This window comes from Ascaphus truei, chromosome 3 (assembly GCF_040206685.1).
Source record: "Ascaphus truei isolate aAscTru1 chromosome 3, aAscTru1.hap1, whole genome shotgun sequence".
Taxonomy (NCBI): Eukaryota; Metazoa; Chordata; class Amphibia; order Anura; family Ascaphidae; genus Ascaphus; species Ascaphus truei.
Window position 1 is genome coordinate 256333492 of NC_134485.1, and position 15084 is coordinate 256348575.

Here is a 15084-nt window from a genome sequence, read left to right on the forward strand (position 1 = left end):
CGGCTGTAGGGGCTCAGTGCTGAGCAGGAGCGCGCGTCAGAACGCTTCAGCAAGCAAGCGTTAAACATGGCCGAGGCCTAAAACAGTGTTTGCGGTTGATTCCCTTCTTTGCTTGATACAAAAAATATATATATCAAACAAACCACAGAGGGGGAAGCCAAGATACTTAGCAGGGAGAGAGACGGTCACAATATCCTATTATGTTCACGTTGCAATGAGGACGCAGAGGAAAAGGAGAAATGTACCTACAATATTTTTTTCTGTTCTAGTTCCTTCATGGCAACATGTACATTTCACTCGCTGGTTTGTCTGTTGGGCTTCTTTCTGTTTTATCATTTCAGCTGTCACTATGAAAAACTGGCCTTGGGGGAGTGAATGCCTTCTTTATACCCGGGCCAATTATTCTGTCCTACCCCCAGCTGGAGAAAAAGCCTATACCCATTATGTTCATGTTGCCATATAGGGACTAGAAGAAACGGAAATATTGTATGTATGGAAGCAATGGCCAGAGCCGCCTTTTGTAGTTAAAATGAAAATTTACTTTATCTTCAAATCTGCAGGACACTGCTCTGTAAATGGACTATTACACCCGCCCCAGAACCTGCAGTAACAGACGTTATAATATTCAAATGCATTACAAAACAGAGTCTCAAGATCTGCAGTGGTAAAGATATACAGGGAGAATGTTTTATATGTTCTGAAGGATTATTATAGAACATGACACATTGTAAAATACAGCATAGTGCAAAGTTCTGGTAGTCATATTAGAGAATTGAGGCTGTGATACTGTACCTATTGACCCTTTCGCTAGAGGGACAATATTGCCCTTTCTTGCACATTAATAGCATTGGGAGGTAACTGGTTGCCCCATAAGCCCACTCTCCACCTCCACCAGTGCAGAGAGTGTGGAGATGTTGCTGCTGCGAATCATAGCTTCAGCTATTTACAGACAGTGCGCTGATCAATATTGGGCCGCTCCTCTCCTGTGCTAATCACTAGTCCACAGTGTAAGAAGAGGCGTGGGACAGTATTCACCAGCATGATGTAGCTGACTGGAGGAAGCAGGGAGACGCCGTAAGGAGTCTTTCAGTACGGAAAGGGTCTTAAGAAATAGTCATTCTTACAACAACAAAAAATTTTTTACACAAGATATGTGGAAGAGATTTCCACAGTTGGGGTAGAGCATGGGGGAGGTCTTGGGGAGAGATGTAAATCATGACCAGAGTGTAGATTGCATGTGGGGCAGTATTTGGAAATTAGGCCAGATATATATAGAGTGGAATGGTGTATGTATAGCTTTGTAGGCGAGCACGAGTGTCTTCAATTTGACTTTGTGGGATATAGGCAGCCAGTGTAATAATTTGTATAGTGGACCAGCAAAGGTTGGTGAGGTAAATGAGCCTGACAACTGCATCTACAAAGGACTGTAGAGGTGACAGATGGAAGAGGGGGAGACTAGAAGTAGGTTGTAATAGTCCAGTCGGGATATAAGCGTGAATAAAATATTTTTATGGATTGTTCAGCGAGGAAGGGGCATATATTCGCAATATTGCGGATTTGAAAATGACAGAATTGGTTAGATTCGGAGTATGCAGGGTAAAAGGAGAGGGAGGAGGAGGAGCAAAAAAAAAAGACAAGCATCTGGATTGGGTATTGGGAGAATAATGGAGACTTTTATTCCAAGTGAGGAATCAGATACAGGTATGGAGTTTGAAGAAGGGAACGTTTAAGATGGTGACTGGATATCCATGAACAGAAAGACAGTTGGTGACAAGAGACTAGAAAGAATGGAAGAGGTCAAGAGAGGGGAGATAGATTTAGCCAACAGCAACATTGAAGTGGCAATGAAAACAGAATGACTTACATTCTCCAAGAGTTGTCCCATTCCCTTTGCTCTACTTTTCAGACAACACTAAAAACAAATGTACCTCAGCTGCATATCCTCTCTCAACTCCTATTGTAAACCATCATACTACTAATTGTACATAAATCCGACATGCTGTACAACTGCTACACATGAAGAACCCTGTGAGGTTTAATAGCCTGCAAACTGTAACAATTGTTTTTCCAATAAAATGCTGGAGACAGGATGCAGAAAAAGTTTGTCCAGGATGGGTGCTATGGAGGCATGTTTGAACGGAGCATGTGCCAAGAGACTGGTTGAAGAGATGCGTTAGTGTAGTAGCAGTAACGGAGGGTTGCTTTGGGAGCCGAGGGTTGTGGATGGGCTCAACAAAGTCGAATAGCATTGATTTTTTTTCTTTAAAGTGGTTGGTGAGGTTGGGAGGAAGTGCCTTTGGGAAACTGGTGTGGGTGGGACGAAAGAGTTGAATATTGGAGTACAGATTAGATACAGTATCTGGGCGCCAAAAGTACTTCTGTTTAGACAGGGATAGCACAGTATTATAAGGACTTTCCAAAATATTTCTTGGATTCAAGAGTGCTATTTGTGCTAAACAAACATATCTGAAAAGCAGAGAACAAAGTGGAAATAAACGGACACCTAGAAAGAGGAAATATGTCTAAAATAAAATAAAAATATTACAAAACAATGTTTACAATAAAATAACTGTTTGGGTTTCACAATTGCTCATAAAATCTGCCACTTCTTAATACACCCCCATTGAGATAATTAGGAGACAAAGCACATCAGATGTTATATGCCAAAACTCAATAGTCATTAGCAATCAATGTTCATTCACTTGAATGTTTGTTAACAATTGCTAATGACTACTGTTGTTTTGCTAATAATAAACGTAAATTGTACAAGTTGGTCACATTCTCATACACATGAAGTTTATGAAAAGGAAGATGCGCTGTAACAAAATGCATTCAATTATCTCATTAAGATACATTCTGAATATGACTCACAGCTCTCCAAACCATCTACTTTGCTCCCTGAAACATTATCATCGGCTCTCAGAGCAGTGAGACAGTCCAACTATCTTTTAGCAACCTTTGTGCAAACACTGCCCCACAGAGCTTACAATCCATCTTTAAAAACCAGCACCTGTGCTGTAATTGTTTTGAATGTATTGAGGGTAACCTGAAGCTACTTTAGAATATCAATGCAAATCATAAAAAAACAAGTGATCTGAATCAATGAATACACATATGGGGAGAAAATCTAGGATCCCTTGTTAGCATTTGAAATTCTAGATTACCTTGTTTTTAGCTTTTTAAGTTTGCCACGGCAACCGTGTTATCTAATAGGAGCAGCTAAATGAATACAACTTTTTGCGGTCAGCTGCACTGAACGAGACAAAAGAGCCTTTATTAAAGCTGCTTTAATTGTTGTGCTATGCAGTTCATCTCTCCTCTGTGCTCAGGCATCGTGGACTATAGACATAAATACAACGGGTGCGCGAACACAAAGAATCAACTAGCAGCGATCTCAGGAGGCAGCAACCACCATTAACAGCCACTTCAGTCCTAGAGACGACCAAAATGCTAATCATATCGCATCCTTCTCTGCAGACTGTTTTTCACCCATTATAAAACAAGATCTTTCTTTCTTTTATCAATGCCACACAACTATGTTAAAACGGATGCGGTTATTACATATCCTTAAAGCAAATGGCTGATGTCACTCACGGTGTACTTTAAAGAATGGTGTGTGTGTGTGTGTGTGTTAAAGAACTTAAGAGAAACTAATTTATTCTGACTATAAAAAGAATTAAAATGAGTCTGATATACAGTACTGGAAATTACAATTGAACATTTAAGTTTCACAAAACATTTTTTGGTTTTCTTCTACCTTTAAACAGAGCTTTATAACGAGATCCTAAAATAGAGCTGAAGCCCAAATAGAACAAACAAACCGAGCAGGCTAAAAGTAATTTGTGTGTACTCTGCTTACTCCAAATCTATGTACACTCTCAGCAGGACAAGCATTTAAACAAACAAACAAACACCTTGAGATGACATCTCTGGCCGTCAACTTCAGGAGCTTGGATCTCGATGTAGGTTTGCAAAGGAAGGACAGAAAATGAGAATCGTAGCCCAGCTAATTACAGAAAACCGCTTTATAGAAAAAGCATGTGCGACTCACACTTCTGACGCCGGTCTCTGTTTGTAATACATAGAGCAGGAGCTCTCAGCACTGAGGGGCCTCAGGACAGCACACAGGCAGCGCATTGTGACTGCCGCACCAACGCTTTGTGGCTGCACTCCACTTTGAGCAGTTAGTTTCTGTGTCCTTGGAAGCAGAAAGCTGGGACTCCTTTCTCTGAAACTGCTGATGGAAATGACATCACCCCTCCTGCAAGCTATGGGGCAGGCATTGTGGAGGAGGCACAAAGGGCTCCATGACTCAGTTATCCATGCTCCAGTTATTTAGGGCAAGCATTGTGCTTTAGCTTGACACACTTCTCTTGAGGTAATGGCATGCAGTACAAACATAGCTTACGTTTTATGGATATTATCAGGTTCAGCAGCACTGCCCAATAAAGAGAAGTATTTTGGCTTTTCCCATGGCAACTATTGACTCAAAGCCACACAGTTGTGACAGTCATGGTGTTAACCAATGCTCTGCGTTTGTGTGTCTGGAAGTGAACCGGGCTAAATCAGGAAAGGTTGTTAAGAATGCTTTTAGCATAACCCGACAAAAAGACAAATGTTCACACTTGTTAAGTTAATAACATTAAACTGGGCATCACGGATGGGATGCTTACAGAAGGGCTAAGAGGGAATGCATTAGGAAACGTTTAATATATTTAACAAAAAGAATTGCAATTTATACATTTTTGTGGGAAATGAATATGAGCACCCGAATCCATCACTGGTAATTTCTACATTTCATATGGCCAATGGATTTTAAACAAGGAAAAACTATACAAAGGACCTGACCAAATGGGATGTGCATGGCTATGTCTGGCCAAGCCGGGCTGTTGATCTGAAGCACTATGGTCAACAGATAACAGATAAGTGAAAGCGCTTAAAAAAAAAATGTACTACATGTTTCTCTCTAGCAAAATGAAGCAACCACAACTCCCAAAGCAGTTCATTATAAAATAATAATAAGATCTGCCAGGATCTCCAATGCCGAATGAATTATAGAAATATAGAGTAAACCATAAAAGAGGAATCATTATTTATTTATAACAACATTTATATAGTTCCCTTATCCAGGGCACTGTACATTAGTTAGTAAAACAAAAGATGTTGTTACGTATAGATTTTATTATAGAATATTAAGAGGTCATTGTGGTGGGTAGGCGTGGGAACCTTATGTTTGGGCTATAGGTCGGGTGCATTTAGAGCTTGCTTGGTTAGTGGGCAGGGGTTGGGGTCAGGTCTCTGGATTTAGTATCATCAGTGGCATGGTGATGAGTCTGACAATGAGGACAGTGGAGACAATTGGATTGGCCAGGTGGGTGACAGGAGGGTTTTGGAGAGACATTAGGAAGGGGTGAGGGATGAGATAGGAGATCAACAGGAAATTATAGAATGTGATGAAGATGAGTTTGAGTTGGCTTCTGAAGATAGTTAGGGAGGGGGCAGATTGGATGTGATGGGGGGGGGGTTGTTCCAGTGGAATGGAGCGAATAAGGCAGGAGGGATAGGGAGCTGGGGAGGGGGGGGGGGTGGAAATGAGGGTTGTGGCAGTCAGGAAGTGAAGAGGACGGGAAGGGGTAGTAGTGAGAGAAGTGCAGAAAGGTAAGGAGAGACCATGGAGAGATTTGTAGACCAGCTTGAGGAATTTGATGAGAGAACGATGTAGGATGGGTAGCCAGTGGAGTTTGGAGAGGAGAGCAGTGGCAGAGCGGGAGAGATTGAGAAGTGTACGGGCTGCGTTTTGAATTTTTTGGAGGGGTAGACCGAGGAGAAGAAAATTACAGTAGTCGAGATGGGTGAAACGAGTGGATGACTTTTTCTCTTGCTGTGTAAGTGGTAGCGACAGGTGGTAGTGATGGAGGTGATGTGTGGGGCGAAGACGAGGGAATGGTTAAAGGTGACTTCAAGTCTGTGAGCAGAAGCTGAGGGGGGAAGGAGGTGGTGGGGATTGGGGAGGATGGAAAGGGGGATGAAGCAGGAAAGTAGAGGACTTCAGTCTTAGCTGGGTTAATTTGTATTAAGTGGGAGGACCTTTAGATATAAATGGCAGAAAGGCAGGCAGAGATACGGGTGGAAAGTTTGGGTGACAACAGTGGGAAGGAGAAATAGATTTGGATGTCGTCTACAAAAAAATGGATGCTGAATCCCTTGGAGGAGATGGTCAAAGAGGGGGCAGTGTAGAGGGATAAGAGGAGAGGACCAAGGATGGAGCCTTGGGGCACGCCTACTTGGAGGCTGATAGGCAGAGATGATGAATTGTTGAAGATGACAGAGTAGGAGCGGTGGGAGAGATAGGATGGGAGCCATGAGAGGGCGGTGTCTGATGCCTAGGTAGGTGAGGGTGGAGATTAGCGAGGTAATCAACAGTGTCAAAGGCTGAAGAGAGGTCGAGGAGTTTGAGGTTGAGGATGGAGGAGAGTTTGGAGTGGCAAGCTTGGGAGAGAAAGTTGTGGATGGCGAGAAGGGAAGTTTCAGTAGAGTGTGAGGGATGGAAGCCAGACTAGACAATGGAAAGGAAGAATTGGGTGTAGATGAATATGGAGAGTTGGCTGTGAACGGTGCGCTGGAGTAGTTTGAAGAAGAATGGAAGGCGTGAGATAGGGTGAAAGTTGGAGGGGAGGGTAGAGCCGAGAGATGTTTCTTTGAGGAGAGGAGCGACTATAGCAGTTTTGAAGGAGTCTGAGTATTGCCCGCTGGATAAGGAGAGGTTGAAGGAGGAGAGATAGGGGAGGAGGAGAGAGGAGGGAGTGTGAACTGGGATCAGAATGGGATGTGGTGGGATGAGAGTGTTTGAAGATTGAGAGGAGATCATCATCAGTGTTTGGGCAAAAGGAGGGGAAAGGGCAGGGAGGGGAAAGGGCAAAAGGCAAAAGGAGGGGAAAGGAGCACGGATGTCAATTTTGTATGAGAAGTAGGAAGCAAGATCCGTGGCTGAGAAGGGGGAGGGTGGATTAGGCGAGAGAGATGGGACGATTGTAGCAGATTTAGGGGGGAGAACAGTTGGTGTTGATTGTAAGGAATCTGGGAGCGCGTCCCCCGCGGCGCACTCCCTCCTTACCTGATGTCTCGCGCAACCCTGCTGTTCTTACAGCACACGCTCCCGCAGGAGCTTTTCTGATGTCGTGGCACATGGCTCCGCCCCCCACTTGTGACACGCATAAACGTCATGCGGCACGCACACGTGACGCGTGTGCACCGCTCCCAAGCTGCGTGTCAACTCTCCTTATTGTGCTCACCTGTCTCCTGTGTCTCTCTGCCTATCTGTGCCTCCGCGGAGGCCGCGCCTCTACTCCGCCACCCTTTCTCATTGGTCATGCTCTCCCATATATGCTCAGCTGTGCCACTTGCACTTTGGCTGAGCATAGTTCCAGTTAGCGCTGTTCTCCCACTTCCTTGTCCTGCCTTGCCTTGTTCTCCTGTGTACCAACCCGGCTATCTCCTAGGATTCCCCACTTCTGGCTTATTGACCCGGCTTACCTCTGACCTTCCGAATCTCTCCAATCCTGACCACGGCAAACGGACCTCTAGTCTCCTTCTGGCTCCAACCCCTGACCTCGGCTAAACGGACACTGACCATTCTACCGGCTCCTACCTCTGACCTCGGCAAGTACCTGACAATTCTATTCTCTCCAATCCTGACCCGGCTGCCTGACCATCCGCACTCCAGATGTGTCCCTGTGGCTGTGGGTGGCGTTATACCCATTACCACCTCAGTACCGGGTTCCCGCCTTGTTTGTGGTGAGCACAGCGTTACATGGATGAGGTGATAGTGATTTGATAAGGGTGTTACAGTATATTTGTTTTTGTGATTTGAGAGTGGAGTTGCATTGGTGGAGGAGGGATTGGAAAGTGGCAAGTGAGGATGGGGAACGGAAAGATTTCCATGATCTCTCTGCTGTGCGAAGGGAAAGACTGAGTGTTTTGAGTTGGCAGGTGAACCAAGGTTGAGGTGGCTTTGTGGTGGGATGCACAGGGTGGAATTGTGTGATTAAATCAAGGATGGAGGATAATGCAGAGTTGAGGGTGGATAGGGCAGAATTCAGTGGGAGAGAGGAAAATTATCTGAGTTGCAGGAGAAGTGAGGAGGAGGTGGTAAGGGAGGATGTGTCAATGGATTTGAGGTTTTTGTGAAGGATGGGATTGGGTGGGCGTGAAGAGGGAGGAGCAGAGAGAGTGATGCAAACAAAAATGGTGGAGAGGAGTAGGTGATTGGCAGGTGGGACAAGTAGTGTGGAGGGGGACTCAGCGTAGCATCTTGCCATGAGAATAAGGTTGAGTGCCTCCATGTATGTGGGTGGGGGGAGATTCAGTGAGAGTCCAAAGGAGGAGATGAGGACACAGAGGTGGGGTTGTCAAGGTGAAGGTTAAAGTCACCGAGGACGACCAGGGGGTTGGGAGAGAGTGGAGAAGGGAAGCAGTCGAACTCATTGAAAAATAGTGTGGGCGAGCCAAGTCGACGAAAAATTACGATGATTGTGCCAGTTGGAGGAAAATAGATAGAGCAGGCATGGAATCTCTGAGCCTTTCAAGTATGGCCTCCGGACAGACGCAGAGGCACCAACTAGTAGCCATCTGGGTCTTCTGGAATTCTAGAAAGCCCTTAGTTCATATACAGGTTATCAATATCTATACACATTAAACTATACCCGTTTAATAAAATATGTGGTGTCCTGTCTTCTGTGTGCTAAAAGTTATGAGTTCTTATTCTGGTGTCAGGGGTGGAGTGAGTATCTATTCCCTTACAATCACTAGCCTCATTCCTGGCACACATGAGAAAAATACTTTTAAACTTTTAAAACACTGCAAACATGCTCAGTATAACCTTAGCTCGAGCACCTTCCTGAACCCCTACTCTAGGCTCAGGATACCTGGGCATGTATGTGGGTACCTCTGCTACACTGGGGGACCCCTGCTATACTAAGGACTCTGTGTATACCTGCAGATATATTTTAATCCCTTCATACCCATTTACCTTGTCTGGAAGATGCTGCAGCAGGGATCCTGGCAATGAGTCGTAAGAACGTTTCCAGGGTCCGAGGTTGGCGGAGTAATGCGCTTAGCTGTATCCGAAGATATCACTCAATCTCCAGATACAATCTTGGGGTATCCCATAACTCCAGAACCCCGCTACATAGAAACATTCTGCAAAGACTTTCTCCGCCAAACCCACCCTGAAACTTACAGCCTAGAAATCTCCCGATCCCACCATCCCAGGAAAGGCAAAAATCACATAATTCTTTAATGTCGCAAAATCAGTATACAGTTGCAGTAATACATTTTCGACATCTGGGCTGACACTCTAAGACCCTAACACACAGGTCAGGGTTAACCAAGTGGGCTTGACCTTTATTATAAGCCTGGTTAACCCCTTCACTGTCACACATAAAGATCAAACAAGTGACATAATGCAGGAGGGCTAGTCGTCCTTCATGGTCCTAGATCTCAATAAAACTCGCATTACGTCGGCTGACCTCAAATTTAAATTTAAGATAGACCATAAGTTGATCAAATGCAATCGGAATTATACTATATTAGTATTAAATTGTTCCTGATGATCTACTCTCAATGATTCTGCTGTTTTTATAGTCTTATATATACTGTATGGTGTATGGTGATATAATTTAGCACTTAAGTTGTGGGGCCTCACCTTAGTGCAGCTACCCATATGCTAAAGTGCAACCATTATTTATGTCTGTAGGACTTCTCACACCATTCGAGGTCGGTCAGACAATGCTTCTTCTGTAAAGCATTACAAGGCGCGCACTGCAAGCTTTATTTCACCTCTTGGATTCCTACGGACTTCCGATAAGAGGCTTCCTATCTGGCCATGTTACAGTGAGCGGACAGCTCCACAAACTTTCAAAAGATGTAACTAAATGACTTCTTTGTCCCACAGACATTCCTAAATGTAAACATGTCACCAGTATATTTTAGCCCAATTTGGTATTAGCGCAGGAATTGTTCTTTTTGTTTTTCATATATGTAAGGCCAATCCTTTTACCAGCAGCACACGTCTAAAGGGAGGAGCGCGGTAATATGTACAGCAGGCCTGCACAACATGCGGCCCGCCAGCACTCTCACTGCGGCCCGTGGCGGCTGCTTCTTCCCCCCCCCCATCTCCTCCCGAGCCCCCTCTCCCCACAAGCATAGCCCGCTCTCCCCTTCCTCCCGCGAGCTTACAGTGCCCGCTGCTTGCGAGCGAGCGCGCGCAGTCCCGCCGTGATCGGTGGTGATGTGAGGTGCAGGGGGATATGTGCAGGGGGGGTGATGTGCAAGGGGAGGGGGGGGTGATGTGCAAGAGGAGGGGGGTGATGTGCAAGGGCAGGGGAGGGTCATTGGCGGTGCATGGGGGGGGTCATTGGCGGTGCATGGGGGGGGTCATTGGCGGTGCAGGGGAGGGTCATTGGCGGTGCAGGGGAGGGTCATTGGCGGTGCAGGGGAGGGTCATTGGCGGTGCAGGGGAGGGTCATTGGCGGTGCAGGGGAGGGTCATTGGCGGTGCAAGGGAGGGTCATTGGCGGTGCAAGGGAGGGTCATTGGCGGTGCAGGGGAGGATCATTGGCGGTGCAGGGGAGGGTCATTGGCGGTGCAGGGGAGGGTCATTGGCAGTGCAGGGGAGGGTCATTGGCGGTGCAGGGGAGGGTCATTGGCGGTGCAGGGGAGGGTCATTGGCGGGTGCAGGGGAGGGTCATTAGAGGGTCATTGGAGGTGCAGGGGTGGGTCATTGGAGGTGCAGGGGAGGGTCATTGGAGGTGCAAGGGGGGAGAAGGATGTGAGGTGCACGGGGGAGAAGGATGTGAGGTGCACGGGAGGTGGGATGTGTGGGTATTGTGTGTTTGATGTGGAGAGGGAGTATTATGTGTGTGGGTGAGGGGGAGAGATGGGGGTATGAGAGATAGATGGGGAGTATCGCAAAGGTTGATAGTGAGGGGTTCTGGGGGAGATCTGAGGATGATTATGAGGGGTGCTGGGGGATATATATGAGGATAATGATGATGATAAGAGGTGCTGGATGATGATGATGATGATGATGATTTTACCAGTGCGGCCCAAATTGTTTTTCCTTGGAGCAGTTCGGCCCTTCTCGCTTAACGAGTTGTGCAGGCCTGATGTACAGTCTTCCACTCCGTTTGTAACATATTAAGTTTAACACGAGTAGCGGGTCAGCTGAGAGGATATAGTCAAAAGCCACTCAGAGGTTTGGGGATTGAACTGTAGTGCGAGGTTTTGGGGGGATAGATTCAGAGTCTCATCTGCACAAAGCAGATACAGTATATGAAGGCAAAGGACTTAATCAAGCCACCCAGTACAGAGACCTGAAGTATACAAAGCTACAGACTGACAGAGGAAGAGAACATGTTCGTAAATGAGACAAAGGCCCTAGTCTATAAAGTATGGTAGCGCTGGATTGGCGCAATCGCACTTTGTAGAACAAATGCCAAAGAAAGAGCCATGTGAGAGGTAACAGCAGCATCAAGGGAAGGCTTTGTACGGGATACCAATGGAGCTTGTGAAAGAAAGGGGAGTGGTCAACAGTACTGAAAATCACAGTGAGGTCAAACAGGAGGAGAGAGAAACAAACTTGATATTAGCTGCATGGAGATCAGTGGCTACTGTGGTAAGGACAGTTTCAGTTAGGTAAGCAGTAAGGAAACCAGACTGCAGAGGATTGCGGAGAACAAGAAATAAAACAACTCACAAGAGATCGAATCAAACAGTTATTCTGGTAACAGGAGGAGTGTATAAATACACTAATGATTATATACTGTGTAATTTTCATCCTAGAACATAACAGGGTCAGATAAAAATAAGCAGTTAAATGTAGATTTAAAAAAAAAAAAACTCAAATATACAGCTCAACCCCGTTATAGCGCGATCCGCTATAACACGGTTTGAGCGTGGACCCCGAATTTAAAAAAACATTTTTAAAGTTTTTTTTTGCACACACTCACAGCACACTGCACACACTGCACACACTCACAGCACATACTCACTCACAGCCAAATATATACACACACACACACACACACACACACACACACACACACACACACACACACACACACACACACACACACACACACAGTCTCTTTAAGGGAGCTTGCTCTCGCAAGACGGAAGCAGAGACAGGGAGAAGAGCTGCAAGATGCCGGGTAAGTGCTACGTGCTATTGCCGCTGCCCCACCGGGCCTGGGAATGCTGGGAGAGTTCTCAGCTTTCCCCCTCCGGCGGACGCGGTACCACCACAAAAAAAAAATAATAAATAAAAATTAGGCGGCCATTTTTTTTGCGACCCCGTTTATAACGCGGTGGTCGCTGGTGGCCCCCGAGGACCGCGCTATAACGGGGTTAAGTTGTATAGCTCAAATATATCTAAATCAATGATTTCCAATAGGGGGTTCGGCAACACAGAATGTATTGCAGATCCCAGGCTGTATAGTGGGTTCCTGAGCCAGTGTAGGGACTGTGCACTTCGTAAGGCCCCAAACTGCACCATAGCATGGGTGGTTTCGGTGTATATTACAGCAGCAGCTTCCACAGTCTCTCCCCACAATGCTTTACATCCACAGGAACAAGGCATTGGGGGGGCGTGACTTTTGGAAGCTCCCGCAGTGATTGACAGCTATACCTCCCATGCTGTCTGCACACCCTGACTTTTCCTTTTTTAAGTGAAACTTCTTTGCTAGCACCTGCCTAAATTCTCATGGGACTAAAACGCCTTCATGGAGACGAAAATGCGTCACGATGAGGCACGCGCGTCCCCGCAGGCTCAAAATTCACACAACTCTCGTTCATGCAGATGAAAACGCAATCAGGCAAGCAAACAGTACTTTTATAAGCAAACCTGACAGCACCAGTAATTTCATATCCAAATCTGACAGTACCAGTAATTTCATATCCAAATCTGACAGTACCAGTAATTTCATATCCAAATCTGACAGTACCAGTAATTTCATATCCAAATCTGACAGTACCAGTAATTTCATATCCAAATCTGACAGTACCAGTAATTTCATATCCAAATCTGACAGTACCAGTACTTTTATAAGCAAACCTGACAGCACCAGTAATTTTATATCCAAACCTGACAGTACCAGTAATTTCATATCCAAACCTGACAGTACCAGTACTTTTATATCCAAACCTGACAGTACCATAACTCAATTGTATCATGTATTCCAACTGATACTATAGAAATTTCTGCAGAAAAATAAATAAAATAAATTATACTCTCAAAAGTCTTTCATTCAATCAAAAACATCAAAATCAAAATAAATTTTCAGTGACAAAACACAAAGAAGTTTTACTTAGAACGCACATGTTCGGCACACACACGCAGTCTTATTTATTTTTTATACCATTATAGCAGGAAATTAAGAGATGGGGGCGGGGGAGGGAGAGAGTGAATTGTGCTTCTCAGTGGTATATTTTGCTACAGATGCATGGTATATAAAGTGACAGAGGAAGTGACTACATATGCCACAATTTTGGTCTAACTTTGGTCTAAACTGCAGGACATTAAAAGGTTACATAGCAAAATCCATTGGCATAATTAAGGCTATGACTTCTGATGACCACTCTAGAAGATGTGACACAGGCTGACGTGTAGTACTATTACTGCAAGCAAGCGTACCTGTGCTGTGTGAGGACGTTGACTGCTGAAGGATGGTTGGCACAATAAGCAAGGTACAAACTCTTCATTTGAGGCATCCAACTCATAAAACATCCCCCAACCCTTTGCTGGCCTTCTGGTAACCTAGAGAGAGAGAAGACAATCAAGACCAAGCAGGAGCTGGTAACATCGCTCAAGATCACAAGAGCTTGACCCATTTCACTAGCAGCCATGTGGAGAAATGTAATAAATCGCTTTACTATGTTTAGCAGTCCTTTGCAGGTATGTGAAGGAAATACATTAATAAATATGAGATTTGTAGATGCAAGGCTAGTATTTTAGGGACAGACAACCCCAGTATTGCAGGGGAGACTTGTCGTGCGCATATTTTGAGGGGGTTACTGAACAATCATCAAGTCTTCTAGGTCCACAGTTTGAGACATTTTCAAAAAGGTGCATTGGAAGTTGAATGCATTTGTGTCTGACATGGGTGGGAAGCAGGGGGTTTCCAGAGCGGATCAGCTCTGGGGACTCCCGGGTCCTCCAGACACTTACCAGGGAAGGGGTCCTGGTATTCCCTGGTTGTTTACATACCCCACGTCATGCAGGTCACAAGGAAGCCTTGGCAGGTGACATTGCGGCTTCTTATTGAAGGCGGGAGATTTAAACCTCCCTTTCATTTCCCCTAGCGGGGAGCAAACGGCGGCACATTTCCCAGTAAGTGTCTTTGGAACCAGGGGGTCCCGTGACTAGAAATGTGTGGGATTTAGCTCCAGAGCCCCCCTGCTTCCCATCCATATTAAACATTTAGCGAGCTAAAAAAAATAAATCTGTATGGGGAACTGTTCTTACGTCTTAGGAAGAGATCAAGCAAAGGTTTGTCCGTCTCTAGCAGAGAACAGACTAGGGCACCCTCTGCAGATCTTTTGTTTTAGTCATTTTTGTAGACTTAAAGAGGCAATGCATCTCAGCAATTTCAAAGTACATGCAGAGTAAATGTATCATGGTTTATAGTGCTTAAAGCAGCGATCCCACCCAATTTGTGGACTGAATTTGTGTTACAGGATTTGAACTAGGGGTTCGGGGTGGAGAGGAGGGGTCCTCCGGAGACCGAAACACGTGATTTCTAGCACCGGAGATCCACCAGTTCTCGACAGTCACCAGTTTTCTTGCCCGTGTTATCTCTGGATATTTAAAAGATGGCTTCCGTGGTTATCCAATAGGAAGCCACAACACCATCTCTCCAAAGATATTGCAGCTTCCTATTGGCCCACTGAACCCACAACATTTGGTGGCTATTTTGAGAGAAAACACAAGCAACTAAACTACTAAGAAACTCTGGAAACGGGAACATCACCGAGCCAAAAACAGCACGGTACAGCTCAAGAGGAACACGGGTCTAAATCTGTTAAGAAA

General features: G+C 45.3%; 1 protein-coding gene across 2 annotated transcripts in view; it reads right to left on the bottom strand.

Annotated features, from left to right (window-relative positions):
* Nucleotides 1-15084, bottom strand: part of ARHGEF7 (Rho guanine nucleotide exchange factor 7) — a 184315-nt gene that overhangs the window by 54615 nt on the left and 114616 nt on the right. For both annotated transcript variants that reach the window (XM_075590690.1, XM_075590691.1), the window contains exon 9: nt 13690-13812. In XM_075590690.1, the coding sequence (XP_075446805.1) occupies nt 13690-13812 (123 nt within the window). The remainder of the gene's footprint in view (nt 1-13689; nt 13813-15084) is intronic.